The 12,295-nt window shown below is 38.7% G+C and overlaps 4 protein-coding genes across 8 annotated transcripts; 2 read left to right on the top strand and 2 right to left on the bottom strand.

Moving 5' to 3' along the window:
• Positions 1–8,544, bottom strand: LOC139808457 (uncharacterized). 3 transcript variants are annotated; one of them, XM_071770475.1, is made up of 9 exons: positions 8,399–8,544; positions 5,005–5,168; positions 2,673–4,681; positions 2,085–2,373; positions 1,620–1,746; positions 1,259–1,389; positions 790–936; positions 542–718; positions 1–335 (listed from the first exon to the last, which is right to left on the bottom strand). In XM_071770475.1, the coding sequence occupies exons 3-9, from the start codon at positions 2,686–2,688 to the stop codon at positions 221–223; spliced, it is 1,002 nt and encodes a 333-aa protein (XP_071626576.1). In that variant the 5' UTR covers positions 2,689–4,681; positions 5,005–5,168; positions 8,399–8,544; the 3' UTR covers positions 1–220. The 3 variants fall into 3 exon arrangements, with proteins under 3 accessions (XP_071626576.1, XP_071626577.1, XP_071626575.1); XM_071770476.1 differs by lacking the exon at positions 8,399–8,544 and adding an exon at positions 5,868–7,043 and having other exon boundaries at positions 5,005–5,681; XM_071770474.1 differs by lacking the exon at positions 8,399–8,544 and having other exon boundaries at positions 5,005–7,043.
• Positions 8,223–9,837, top strand: LOC139808458 (putative methyltransferase C9orf114). The gene has a single exon (XM_071770477.1). It carries the CDS (start codon positions 8,362–8,364, stop codon positions 9,670–9,672), a length of 1,311 nt encoding a protein of 436 aa, XP_071626578.1. The 5' UTR covers positions 8,223–8,361; the 3' UTR covers positions 9,673–9,837.
• Rpe (ribulose-phosphate 3-epimerase) lies at positions 9,712–11,108 on the bottom strand. Of its 3 annotated transcripts, none has more exons than XM_071770480.1 (5): positions 10,974–11,108; positions 10,594–10,880; positions 10,394–10,501; positions 10,103–10,324; positions 9,712–9,997 (listed from the first exon to the last, which is right to left on the bottom strand). In XM_071770480.1, exons 2-5 carry the CDS (start codon positions 10,828–10,830, stop codon positions 9,878–9,880), a joined length of 687 nt encoding a protein of 228 aa, XP_071626581.1. In that variant the 5' UTR covers positions 10,831–10,880; positions 10,974–11,108; the 3' UTR covers positions 9,712–9,877. The 3 variants fall into 3 exon arrangements, with proteins under 3 accessions (XP_071626581.1, XP_071626583.1, XP_071626584.1); XM_071770482.1 differs by having other exon boundaries at positions 10,594–10,877; positions 10,974–11,107; XM_071770483.1 differs by having other exon boundaries at positions 10,594–10,896; positions 10,974–11,103.
• Positions 11,109–11,140: 32 nt separating this feature from the next.
• On the top strand, positions 11,141–12,291 carry LOC139808462 (ATP synthase subunit C lysine N-methyltransferase). The gene is made up of 4 exons (XM_071770484.1): positions 11,141–11,423; positions 11,520–11,692; positions 11,846–12,034; positions 12,095–12,291. Exons 1-4 carry the CDS (start codon positions 11,360–11,362, stop codon positions 12,242–12,244), a joined length of 576 nt encoding a protein of 191 aa, XP_071626585.1. The 5' UTR covers positions 11,141–11,359; the 3' UTR covers positions 12,245–12,291.
• Positions 12,292–12,295: the final 4 nt, after the last annotated feature.

Genomic DNA, 12,295 nt, shown 5'->3' with positions numbered 1-12,295 from the left:
TTAAAAAAAGTTTATTTCCAAACTACATATATATGACTTTTTAATTCAGTAATCTTCTCATTTTTTCTTATACATCATGAAAATGTATTCATTGCAGGTTTTTTAAATTAAATTTTTTGTTTCTTATGCATTATATTTTAGGTCACATTATATAAAATTTTATACGATAAAGATCAGGTGCCATTTCTTCAACGGGTGGCTTTATAAATAAATTTTTGGATTATATCGTAAGTTCCCAAGGTTTTCCGGACGTATATACAGTAGGGCAATCGAAAGCGTTGACCGAGCATCGCGATTTTAAATCAAGCACTCGTACTTCGGGACAATCATCAATCCTAAAAAAAACAAGAGTTTACAAATGGCGACATTCTGCGTGTATCGGTATTCATAGTCGGTTCTTATTTCAAGACTGTCTTAAGTAATGTCTTAAGATGCTAATACGGCTCTGTGATTGGTTCATGACGTCTTAAGATTGTACTTAAGACGGTCTTAAAAATAAGAATCGACTATGAATACCGGCCGTATGTGTGCGTATGTATACCTCGGACAAAATCTATCCAATGCATCCTTCAAACCAAAAATTTGCGTTGCATTCTTGGATATTTCCCGAAGTAAAAATCCTAGAAATGCTTGACAATGCACGTCTGTCGCTTGCAAGTCGATCGTTGGGTCGATCGTAATCAATTTGTCGGGCGTGCAATCACGTTTTTCCACTTTACTACAGAAATAAGATAGAAGCATTGAAAATTATGTTAATTTATCTCTACTCGTGTTTATCTATTCACTTACTTCCACCGAGATTTATTGATGCTTGACAAATTACAATATGCGCTGGGATGCATTGCGACTCCGGGGAAGTTCCAAAGCAGATACGCTTTCGCCGCCATCAGCAACAATTCGTTACTTAAATTTTTCGCAATACTCGACAATTCCGTCCTAACGCATATAATTAATGCTATTAGAATGTAATTTGATTGGAAAATTAAAGTAAACAAAAAGAAATGCATTTTTAAATGGACTAAAGAATTCGCGAAGCGATAATGTGGGATATGCTTATATTATACGTATAAATATGTAATAATATTGAAATCATATGTTTCAAGTTCTTTAGAGAAAAATATTTTTCCATTATTTGCTAACTCTATCAAGAGCTGCAAAGCAGTTCCAGAATTATTAAATATATGTGTATTAAAGCAGAAAAATAAAACAAGAAAGTTCATGTATCATTCATGTTATGTAATAATCTTATAATTATTACTTGCTGAAAAATTCGTCGATTGCTAAGTCGGCAATGTGAATATTGGCATTTTGGTTCGCCAGTGCCATTTTAAGATAAACTTCCGATGTGTTCGGTATACCGGAAGCACGCATCAAATTAATTAAGTGTATCTACAAAAGATTGACTGTGATTATCCTTAATTAACATCGTTTTTTTTGTTATCTTTGAAAGAAAAAGAGAAAAAATAAGATGATGAAGTCTATGTTTTGTTCAAAAGTTAAGATTAAATATGATAATTCTTAAATACTTATATTTAAAAAATTACGTTTTATTAAAAATCTTTTTATGAAAAAATTTCTTATAAATAAAATATAAATAAGATTAAAGATTTTTAACATACATTCAGATTGGGTTGTTCTCTCGCTGCAGCCTCGATATAACAGAATTCTTTCCCGGACCAGACCTGTGCAGCTTCCTTCACGAAATAGACATTAAAGGAACATTTATCCTCGGAAATCTTCAATTCGCTAAATTGAAGATGAATGGACAAATTTTAATAATTTATATATTTTCCAATTTGAAAAAAGAATCAAATTATTTTGTTTTTAAGTATATATTTGTACAAAATGTAAAAAGTATTAAAAAGCACCTTTACATAAATTAAAACGGTTAATTAAACCTTGAAAACGATAGGCGTGAATTATAAAGATCAATTAATTAAATATCTGCAGAAACATCAATTAAGTTACTTTTATTCACCTTCTGTATACATTTTATTAAAATAAAGCTCTATTTCTTCATTTAATATTGCCAATCTTTATTCTCTTGAAAGCGTTAATTGATTAAATTATTAGTGATTATTTACCAGCAATTATCGCTCCCTATGGATGAAATATCGCCGTGACAAAGACAAGAGGAACAAAATATCGCCGAGACAAAGACGAGAAGAACAAAACCGCTAATGACAAGGCACGCTGCCATGAACGAGCTGAAAAGATCGTTCGGCCACTTTCTTAATTGATTTGCGACGCCCTTAAGCATCAAGCTGTGGTATTGAACTCTTCGAATCGGATCTTCGACGTACACATACGGAAGATCAACAATTCCATTTATGCCTTTGTCCAAAAAGGGAAGTCTGTCATCCTCGTCAAGATCTAAGAAGTTTCAAATCTATTATCATTATAAAATCGTTTTGTAAATATTATTTTATATAAACATATTTTTTATCGTCACTTTACTTTTATCGAATAATATAATTTTACCGTTACAAGTATCTCATTTCATCATAAATCTTTACAATCATATCATGCAGATACCGAAAAAAAGACTTCTGTGAAGAATTCGTGTCTCTTCAACGCGCGATACGTAAAAATTGATTATAAGAACGTTCCATGAAATTAAAACTTTCGGAATATTATATTTTGATAAGATTATTATACATTCGGATACTTACGTTCGGTTTTCGGCATTCCACTAGTTTTGTCGCACTGCACTTCTGACTCTCAATCAACGACGCTTCAAAGTCCCGATAACTTACCAAGTGGACACTTCGTAGTAAAGCTAAGTGGATTTGAATCGAGTCGCAATGATGAATCGAGGTTGAGAAATTGGTGAGGTGTCAAATTGCGCAATTCAAACGTGTCAGACTTGCGCAATTAAACGCGAATTTAGCTCAATAAACATCACATACCCGACATACCTCGAGCATCCTTGGCACCTTCGTTTTTTTTTTTTTTTTTTTTATTGCATGTTGCATGGAAAGATGGAAACTGTTTCATCTTCCTTTTACGTCAGATCTAATTAAATCGTACGCGGTTTAACATGCATGAGACACATCATTGTGGTTTAATAAAACAGAAAAAATGTAGATATTAAAAAATTTTTTGTTAAACCACAAAGCTTGAATCGAGCCTTTTAGGAAAGGCAGTGCTGTATGTACCGTGGCTTTCTCTTCGTTGCAATTGCACTTTTTATGAAAAAAAATGCAAGGCCCTTAAATTCAATCTCCAAAGATCAGGCTTTGTTTTGAAACTAATTTATCGTTATTACTTGAAAGTTTCTTTGCCTTCAAGAAATGATTAGTATTGCGATTTCCAATGGAAGTCTTGGGATTGAGTTTATATTCTGGATATTTTGTTTCTAACACAATGAAATATTTTTCTACTAAAAAATTCTTTTATATATGGTGTACGACTGCTTTAGCACTGAATTTATATATAGCATTCCATGATTTTCATATTAAAGTTATACAATATTACATTAATATATCCTCTATGTTTATACTGATTATTCTAATTATCAAATATACAAAAGTATACACTATATATTCCCTTTCTCATCGAGATACTCGATACAAATGCAAACGCTAACTCGGGGATAAGTATGGAAAAAGTTAATAGAAATTACACTTGTAATCTACTAATAAGATAGGACGGTGTAATAACTCGCAACAGGTTCATTTTTAATTATACGTTTTATTTTATCGTAAATTTTCTGACGGAAGCAGTCTTCAAACAAGTAAAACACGACAGTGCGTACCATTAATATGGAATAGGATGGCACATTGCGACAGTATCGCGTAAAAATACTTGCAAACTCGATCTAAGATTTAGATGGTGATATTAAAAAGTATGTTCGGATGTTCGAGAATGCTGGCAGTCTCGCCGGAAAAATCACGTTCGCGGGCGTCGACACCCTACATGATATCCGTTTATCTCTTTCTCTTTTTTTTTCTGATGCTAGATTCGCGCGGATCATGCGACATTATGACAAACACACAGGAAGAAAATACAGCGTTCCAGAATAATTTACATACAGAATACGCGAGAGAGAAAGAGAGATTAATATTAGTCTTCCAGTTCTCTCTTCCTTTCTGTACAGGGACGTCATGTACTCTAAAAAATATTCGCCGCGGCCGAGCTGCTCCGGCTCGACTCTTCGCTCGCATCGCATGCATTCCGATTAATTTTCGCGAAAGCAGAAAGGCCAGAGTGTGGAAGACGCGGTAACGATCGCTCGGAGATCGTTATACGGCGTCCACGAACAGAGCGCGTACGAGAGCGGGGAAGAAACACTCTTCTTGGAGAACCTATTCTCAGACAAACAGTAGATCCCATTCATCGAGGTGTACGCGTACCCTTTAATATTCACGAAGTGATCCAGAAACGTATTCTACGCGAAGAATGTATTAGAGATGTTCCGATTCGGTCGTCGACCGCGATGATAATCGACGTGTAAGCGTGTAACCCGGTATCAAGATCGATTTCACAGCTCGCCGGGACTGACGACGTTGAGGGCGAACGCCGAGTTCGTCTCACCCTTCTGGCCGATCGCACGCGCTAAATATTGGCCGACGTCGCTGGCCGTGCACGTCTTGATGCCAAACTCGAAGGACGTGCTGCCGTCCGAGCTGAAGTGATATCTGCTGCTTGTCTCGGGGATCGCCTTGCTTCAACCAAGTCACTAAAAAAATTCGTGACATTATTAGCAACAGTTTGGTCGTTACTTAACGAAGCGGTGGAAAGGAGCTAGAGAAATATTATTTACTTATTTAAATTATAATACTTATTTAAATATATACTTATTTAAATTATTTATTTAAATTATTTATTTAAATTATAATAAGGACTATAATAAATTATAACATAATTAACTTACTATTACTTACTTAAACTGCTATTACTAAAATTGTAATAGAATATAAAAGGAGGAAAACGTGACACATTATATTTTCTTTAATATATAAGATTTGATTAATAATTATTATTTTATATCATTCCGCATACCTTATATGAAAAAGAAGTGGAATTGTGTTTGCCATTGTATGAAGAAGTGGAGCTTGATTGGCCTTGAGTGGTCGTGGAACTGTAGCCGCTGTATCCGCTGGATTTGTGAATTGTCACGATCGGCGGTGGTGCCGGTTTCAGTGGTTGCTCGATGAACCTTCGATCTTAGAGCAAAATCACTTGTTATGAGACAACGACATAATACGTTTGCATATATGTAATCTTGTCATAAAGTTCACGAGAATTGCGTTTTATTACAAAACACACCATGTGTTATTTATATCATAAGACATTAAAATAAGAAAAGATTTATATATCAATATGCACTGTATGGAATATATCAAGAGCCTTGTCGCTGAACAATATATTATTCATAATTTCTATGTTTATTACTTTCATCTAAAAATAAAAAGACATTACGGACTATACGAACGTGTTATCAACTTATAAGATTCTAAGACGATTTCGATATAAAATCAGAAAAAATAAAGATAATGTAAAAACTCATTTTATTCTCCGTTATTGTTATTCCAGATAGATTAATCCTATGCAGCGTACATAATCCTAACTGCAAACCTCCTAGCATTAACATTTGCTTGTGCAAGACTTCATAAAACATTTCTATGTATTCATAATCAAGAGATATGTTAACTCTGTCATCTCGATCTTCGATAATGCTGCAAATAATTAATAAATAGCGGTATAAAATATGTGCTACAAGCAATACTGGATGTTTCTGTATAATTCTAAACGTTAACATTCGTACGCTGATAATATCTTTCTCAGGTCTGGAGTGTGAAATTTAACTGTAATTGTATCTATAACCGGTAATTCTGGCACTGTGTATTCCATTTGAATTTCACCAGAAAGTATCGGTTGATTCTCTTTGTCAGTTGCCATAATTATAATTGGAATCAGCCAGCTTAAGTCGTCCTCGTTAGCTGGTAGTGCAATTACCAAGCAATCAAACATACGACCAATGATAGCGTGCACTGCGTCCATACAGCTGCGAGTGCCACGACATAGCAAAAAGGGCAATCTTATGGAATTCTGTATATTTGATTCAGTGTCTGTGTTATCCTCCAGAATAATAATATCCCTTTTTAAATAGGTTTCTCGACATCCTTTTCACGACCTATAACGTCTTAGCTATAACTTCAATCTAAAATATATTTTAAGCAAACTTAAACTTTGTTGCATTTCTAATATACATGTTCGAATAAGATATTAAGTGAAAGATTAAGAATTAAAATTATGTGTCGATTCTTTTAACGTGATTGCTGGATGATTTTCTTGGTCTGGAGATATTACTTTTCTCCATCTCAAATTCTAAAGGCGAAGACTTTCCCCTACCCAGTCTAATTTTCAATAGTCCTCGCTTATTTATTTTTGTGTACATCGACTCGCAACCTAACCGACGCTATTCTAAATCTTACAGTTAATTGTTTCTGCGTTTACATCGGCGAGCATATTTAAATGCATATCCTAATTAATAACACGTGCGGTTTTGACAATGGAAAGTAACAGCAAAGAGGGAAACAGCGGAAAACCACACGAAACAGTGACGTTGATTCTTAAAAAAAAGCGCTTCAAAGTTCAGAAACAAAAACTGATGGACAAGAGTCTATATTTTGCTGCGCTCTGATCCGCGGACTATCGAGAACACGACCAAACGGAACACACTATCAATTATGATCACATTTCGTCGATTTTGCTGCAGGTGAGAAGATTCTAATTCTTGGCTGGTGTTTACAGAAAAAAAGTCACTCTTTGAGCGTACAAAACATTGTTTTTTTTTGTGTGTAACGAATTTATTATATCAAAATTCTTAATATAAAACGCAAGTTTTTAATAAACAAATGTATATTGAAATTGTATCGAGTTTTATGAATAATCTTCATTGTGCAACCGAAATAGAGTCATAATAATTTTATAGGATTTCATCGATTGGATACATCATTAAAAAATATTTATATCTGTGACGAGATATGATGAAGAAGAGCTCATCTTTCGTCTTTTGAATCTGTTGTTGGATCTAAGCATTCTGTTCGAACAGAACGCTTAGATCCAATAGATTCAAAAGACGAATAAGCTCTTCTTCATCATATCTCGTCGCAGATATAAATATTTTAGATCGTTTCAGTGAACTGCCACTCGAATCAATTTATGACTTGTCGAAAGAGGATTTTCTAAAATTAATTAGAAACATTAATATCAGAGCTACAGAATCTTATTTGGCTAACATCACACGCGAGTGGAATAACCGTCATCAAGTGACTAATTCGTAATTTATTGCATATCCCCGCAGGGTTCGCAATCTACTACCAATATTATTCTTCTCCTCTCACTTTAACCCTTTGGACCAACGGCTTAACGTCTCTTTCTGAAAGACGGAGCCCAGTTTTCTCCGCACAAGAGCCTATCTTGCACGGAGAGGCGCAGCTATCGGAAAAAACATTTCCATGCTTCATGGCTCCTAGTGGACTCGAACCTGGTTCCTCAGATTACGAGTCTGGCGCTCTACCACTAGACCACACTGCCGCCCATCAAAAGTGACTATATATTATATATTTAAAAATAACATTGAGAGTAATATATATTACTCTCCTATATTAAAAATGGACAGAACTACAAGCCTATATCTCCAATAAATTTCAAATTAAATGATTTTTTAACTCCAAGTATATATACATATATATATATATATATATACTTACATATCTCTTTTTGTTTTCTTACCATGCTATTATATTCCATTATACATTAATACAATTCTACGAATAATAAGATCTCTTTTTTTTGCAGAAGTTTCCAGTATCTCTATAGATATCTGTAAGAATAAAAAAGAAAAAATTTTACAAAGTTTTATATCGTATGAAAATGATAATTGGATCATATACATAGGAATATTTATTTCTTAGATTTATAAAGCAGTTAAGAAATGAAAATGTTGATCGATATTTAGCATCGATTAGACAGCCTAAGTATAATGAATAAATTACAGCTATCTAAAAGTATCTAAAGATGTTACAAATATTAAGCTACGTTAAAAATTATAATTTTCTCAGAGTAACGCTATGTAATCGCAAACGTGTATAAAATTCTAAAACGCTTACGTTGTACATACATTAAGGAAAACGACTTCCTCACGGTAGCCATAATGATTCTCCGCGCGTATAATATATTGGCCGCGTTCAGCAGACACAACTGTTGAGTGTCGTCTTATCAACACGCCACGCTGATTTGCTCGGTCTAAAAGTAAGAGCCAATCACGTTCGATCGCTACTAACGGTTTGTTCTGCTGAACGCGCCCCTCCTCTGTCTTCCAACTTTTCGAGGTTCTGTCTATTAACACAGATGTGCTATTTTCTTACCTTTTCTTACATTTTCTTACCTTTTTCATCCTACACACTTGTTGTATCCGTCCACGTGCGTCGTACGTCCGTCAGAGCGCTTTGGAGGTTAGGTCGTCCTGATAGCTCGACTCCTGGCTGGGAGCGTTGCCGGTCGCGCGAGATCAAGCGCGAGCTTCGAACCGAAACAATGTCGGCGGCGAAGCCCGAGGTGAAAAACTGGAGAGAGTACAACCGTAAACGGAAGGAACTACGGAAACAGTGGAGGGAGGAGAAATTGACGAAGAAGGCGAAGAAGGACGAACTCGAGAAGGTGTCGAAGAACGAGGCGCAGGAACACGCGGAAGGTGGTGCGAGATACGAGCAGAGGGACCTCCGCACCGTCACCGTAGCGGTACCCGGGTCGATCCTCGACAACGCGCAATCCCCGGAGCTGCGCACCTACCTGGCGGGACAGATCGCGCGCGCCGCGTGCATCTACCAGGTGGACGAGATCGTGGTGTTCGACGACAAGGGCGAGATCACGGAGGACGAGAAGCGGAAGATCAGGAAGGACGACGCGCTGGGCGAGGCCAGGCTCGGTTGTCTGCAGCTGGCCAGGATACTGCAGTACCTCGAGTGCCCGCAGTACCTGAGAAAGTACTTCTTTCCGCTCCACAAGGATTTGCAGTACGCGGGCCTGCTGAACCCGCTGGACGCGCCGCATCATCTGCGACAGGAGGACGAGTTCCCGTATCGGGAGGGTATAGTCACCAATAAGCCCATAAAGGTCGGCAGGGGCTCCCAGGTGAACGTGGGACTGTTGAACGAGATTTACGTGGACAAGGTGCTGAAGCCGGGGCTAAGGGTGACGGTGAAGATACCGCCGGAGCAGCCGAACCGGAAGAAACTGAGGGGTATCATTGTGCCGCCTAACGTGCCACGCGCAGAAACCGGCGTCTACTGGGGCTACACTGTCAAACTGGCGAAGAATCTGACAGAGGTGCTGACAAATTGTCAGTACAAGGAAGGATACGACCTGACGATCGGAACGTCCGATAAGGGAACATCGATCGACGAGATAGGAGCAAAGAGCTTGGAGTATCGCCACTGTCTTGTAGTATTCGGAGGCCTCGCCGGACTGGAAGCCGCCGTCGACGTGGATCCGCATTTAAATGTTGACGATCCATCGCTGGTCTTTCATAAATACGTCAACGTGTGCCCGCAGCAAGGATCACGAACGATTAGAACGGAAGAAGCTATTCTCCTGACTCTAGCCGAATTGAGGACTAAATTAGTGGCGAAAGAAATCGCAAACGAATCTTTAAAAAAATAGCAGCATTGCGATTGGTAAAAATGAGCTAAATACTTCATGTTTCCTCTAAAGTCATGTTGTATTTTATCACGTTAACCATCACTGTATCAAAAATACAGATCTTTGTACATATATATTTTTGTATATTGTATATATAAAATGTGTCTATCGCAAGAGTTCATCTCAGGAATGCTTTGTGTATTTACAATATCCTCGGTTGTCGTCGCTACGTTGAACGATCGTGGTCCAAATAACAATTTACCGTGTCTCTGAGAGTCGTCATTACTTTGGCTTGATCGGCAGAACCTATGACAGCCGTGCCAGATACGATCATATTAGCACCAGCCTGAAAAGTGACGTCAACGTGAAAAACGATTGATAACTTATCTTTGCAACGCGAGCCGGGTTTTTAACAGAATTTATACGTGCAGTAATCTGTGACAAATTATACCTTTGCACAAGCTTCAATCGTGGCTGGTCCAACCCCGCCGTCGACTTCAATGTCTAATCCAGGATAATTCTCCCTTAACCACGCCACTTTCTTTAACATCGGCTCCATGAACTTTTGCCCACCGAAACCAGGCTCCACGGTCATCACTAGGATCATGTCCGCCAGGTCCGCGTAGTCCGTCACCACGTCCACGGGTGTTCCTGGCTTGAGTGCCACACCAACCTGTTTTTAAAAATTCATATCGTTAATTAAAAGTTAACAGGTATTAATTTTTGTGTAGCAAATGCCCACCTTCATTCCCGCTTCCCTCACTTTCCTGCAAACTAGAGGAACGTCCTCCACCGGCTCCACGTGGAACGTATACTGATCTACACCGGCGTCGGCCATGGGCTCGATCCACTGTAATTATTTATTTATTTCAATTAAATTGTTAATTTAATTATAAATGTAAAAATTCTCTCTTGTCTGTCGGAAAACAATTGCGTTCGTACCTGCTCCGGCTTGGACACCATCATATGCGTCTCGAAAAAGGCATCCTTAATTTTACCACGAAGACATTTCACAATCGGATGACCGAACGTAAGGTTGGGAACAAAGTGACCGTCCATCACGTCCAAGTGCAAGTAGTCCGCACCATTGTCCAGCAACTTTTGCGACTCTTCGTGAAGCTGCGCCAGGTCGGCGTTCAGGATCGACGGGCCGATTTTCGCGCTCAAACTCTTCGCCATGCCGTCCGGAACGCGCGGCGTCAACAGGTGTACGGATGAGAATGTTTCTGCTATGGAAAAAATGCGCTTAAACACACGCGTCGTTCTGCGCGCAAATAGATTAAAAATATTCAGCGCGGTGTATTGCGCAAGTGAAAACTCACGTATCTGGCGCGATAACCTATATCAGAGAGAAACCTGAGAGCGGTCTGCTGTCACATGGCAGTCAGAAACAGAGGTCTCTGCCTATATTGCTCAACGTAAGCATGGTTGGCCAGGTTGGCGCGGGTCAGGTTAGTTTCGATTTCTGCTTAGCACGTGGAAACCTACCCGTGTGCCCGGCAGTGCCCGGTGCCCGTGGTCCCCGTGGAACGAGGACGATGTGCAAGAGGCAGACGATTGTCTGGGAAACATGAAGTTTCGAGTGTCAACGTAGAGCCTATGATTTCAAGCTTGTATGTATACATACACGTTTGGCATTTATAGAGCGCCTTCAAGTCTAAATGTCTCATAATGTAAAAAAAGAGTTACATTAGTGAGGCTGATCGAAATGGAGCTTCCTATCGAGACACGAAAGTCGTCGAAGATCGGCTTATTCTTTATTGCAGCTACAGGTTCGTTGGTACATATTGATATTGTTTTTATTATTGAAATTAATATATTGATCGCTGAGACGTTAATAACAGGCGCTGGTTTTCTTTTGCCGCCAGGCGGGATTGCGACAGCGATCAGCGTCGTGTGTTTTCCATTTCTGAGTCCCGCGTTTCGCAAGATATGTTTGCCGTACGTGCCGGCCACGCGTCAACAAATAAAGAATGTTATTCGAGCGTTGAACGGCCGCTCCGGCTCCCTGATCGATCTCGGCAGCGGCGACGGACGTATTGTGAGTATATGGATAATCGCGAGGTGACGGAGTCACGCGTGGAAAAAACATTTTTGTTTTCACGCCGTGAATGCAAAACAGAGATTGCGCGCGGGGACAAATTTTTCCACCCTTCCGACACGACGGCGATTGAGATAATTTAATTGTAAATAGGTTCTCGCGGCAGCAAAGCGTGGCTTTAAGGCCCACGGTATCGAGTTAAATACCTGGCTGGTATGGTATTCGAGGCTTCAGGCGCTGATCAACGGTCTGTCGAGCGAGACTGCGTTTCTTAAGCAGGATTTATGGAAACATCATCTAGGAAACTATGACAACGTCGTTATATTTGGTGTAGATCAAATGGTAAGTTCTCTTATCAATATTTGTCGTGACATTCTGAGAGAGAAAACAAGTCTTTTACAGATGGGAGATATCGAAAAGAAGTTCAATACCGAGTTGCGTAGAGATTCTCTCGTAATCGCATGCAGATTTCCTCTTCCTAACACGCGTCCCGTTGCGACGATTGGACATGGAGTTGACACCGTTTGGGTTTACAAAATACCTCAGAGATGAATTTTGAGGTAACGAGGATAGATATTTAGATTGAATAAATTATACTATAAG

The sequence above is a fragment of the Temnothorax longispinosus genome, chromosome 2 (assembly GCF_030848805.1).
Source record: "Temnothorax longispinosus isolate EJ_2023e chromosome 2, Tlon_JGU_v1, whole genome shotgun sequence".
Taxonomy (NCBI): Eukaryota; Metazoa; Arthropoda; class Insecta; order Hymenoptera; family Formicidae; genus Temnothorax; species Temnothorax longispinosus.
This window is presented reverse-complemented; position numbering and strand designations above follow the sequence as displayed.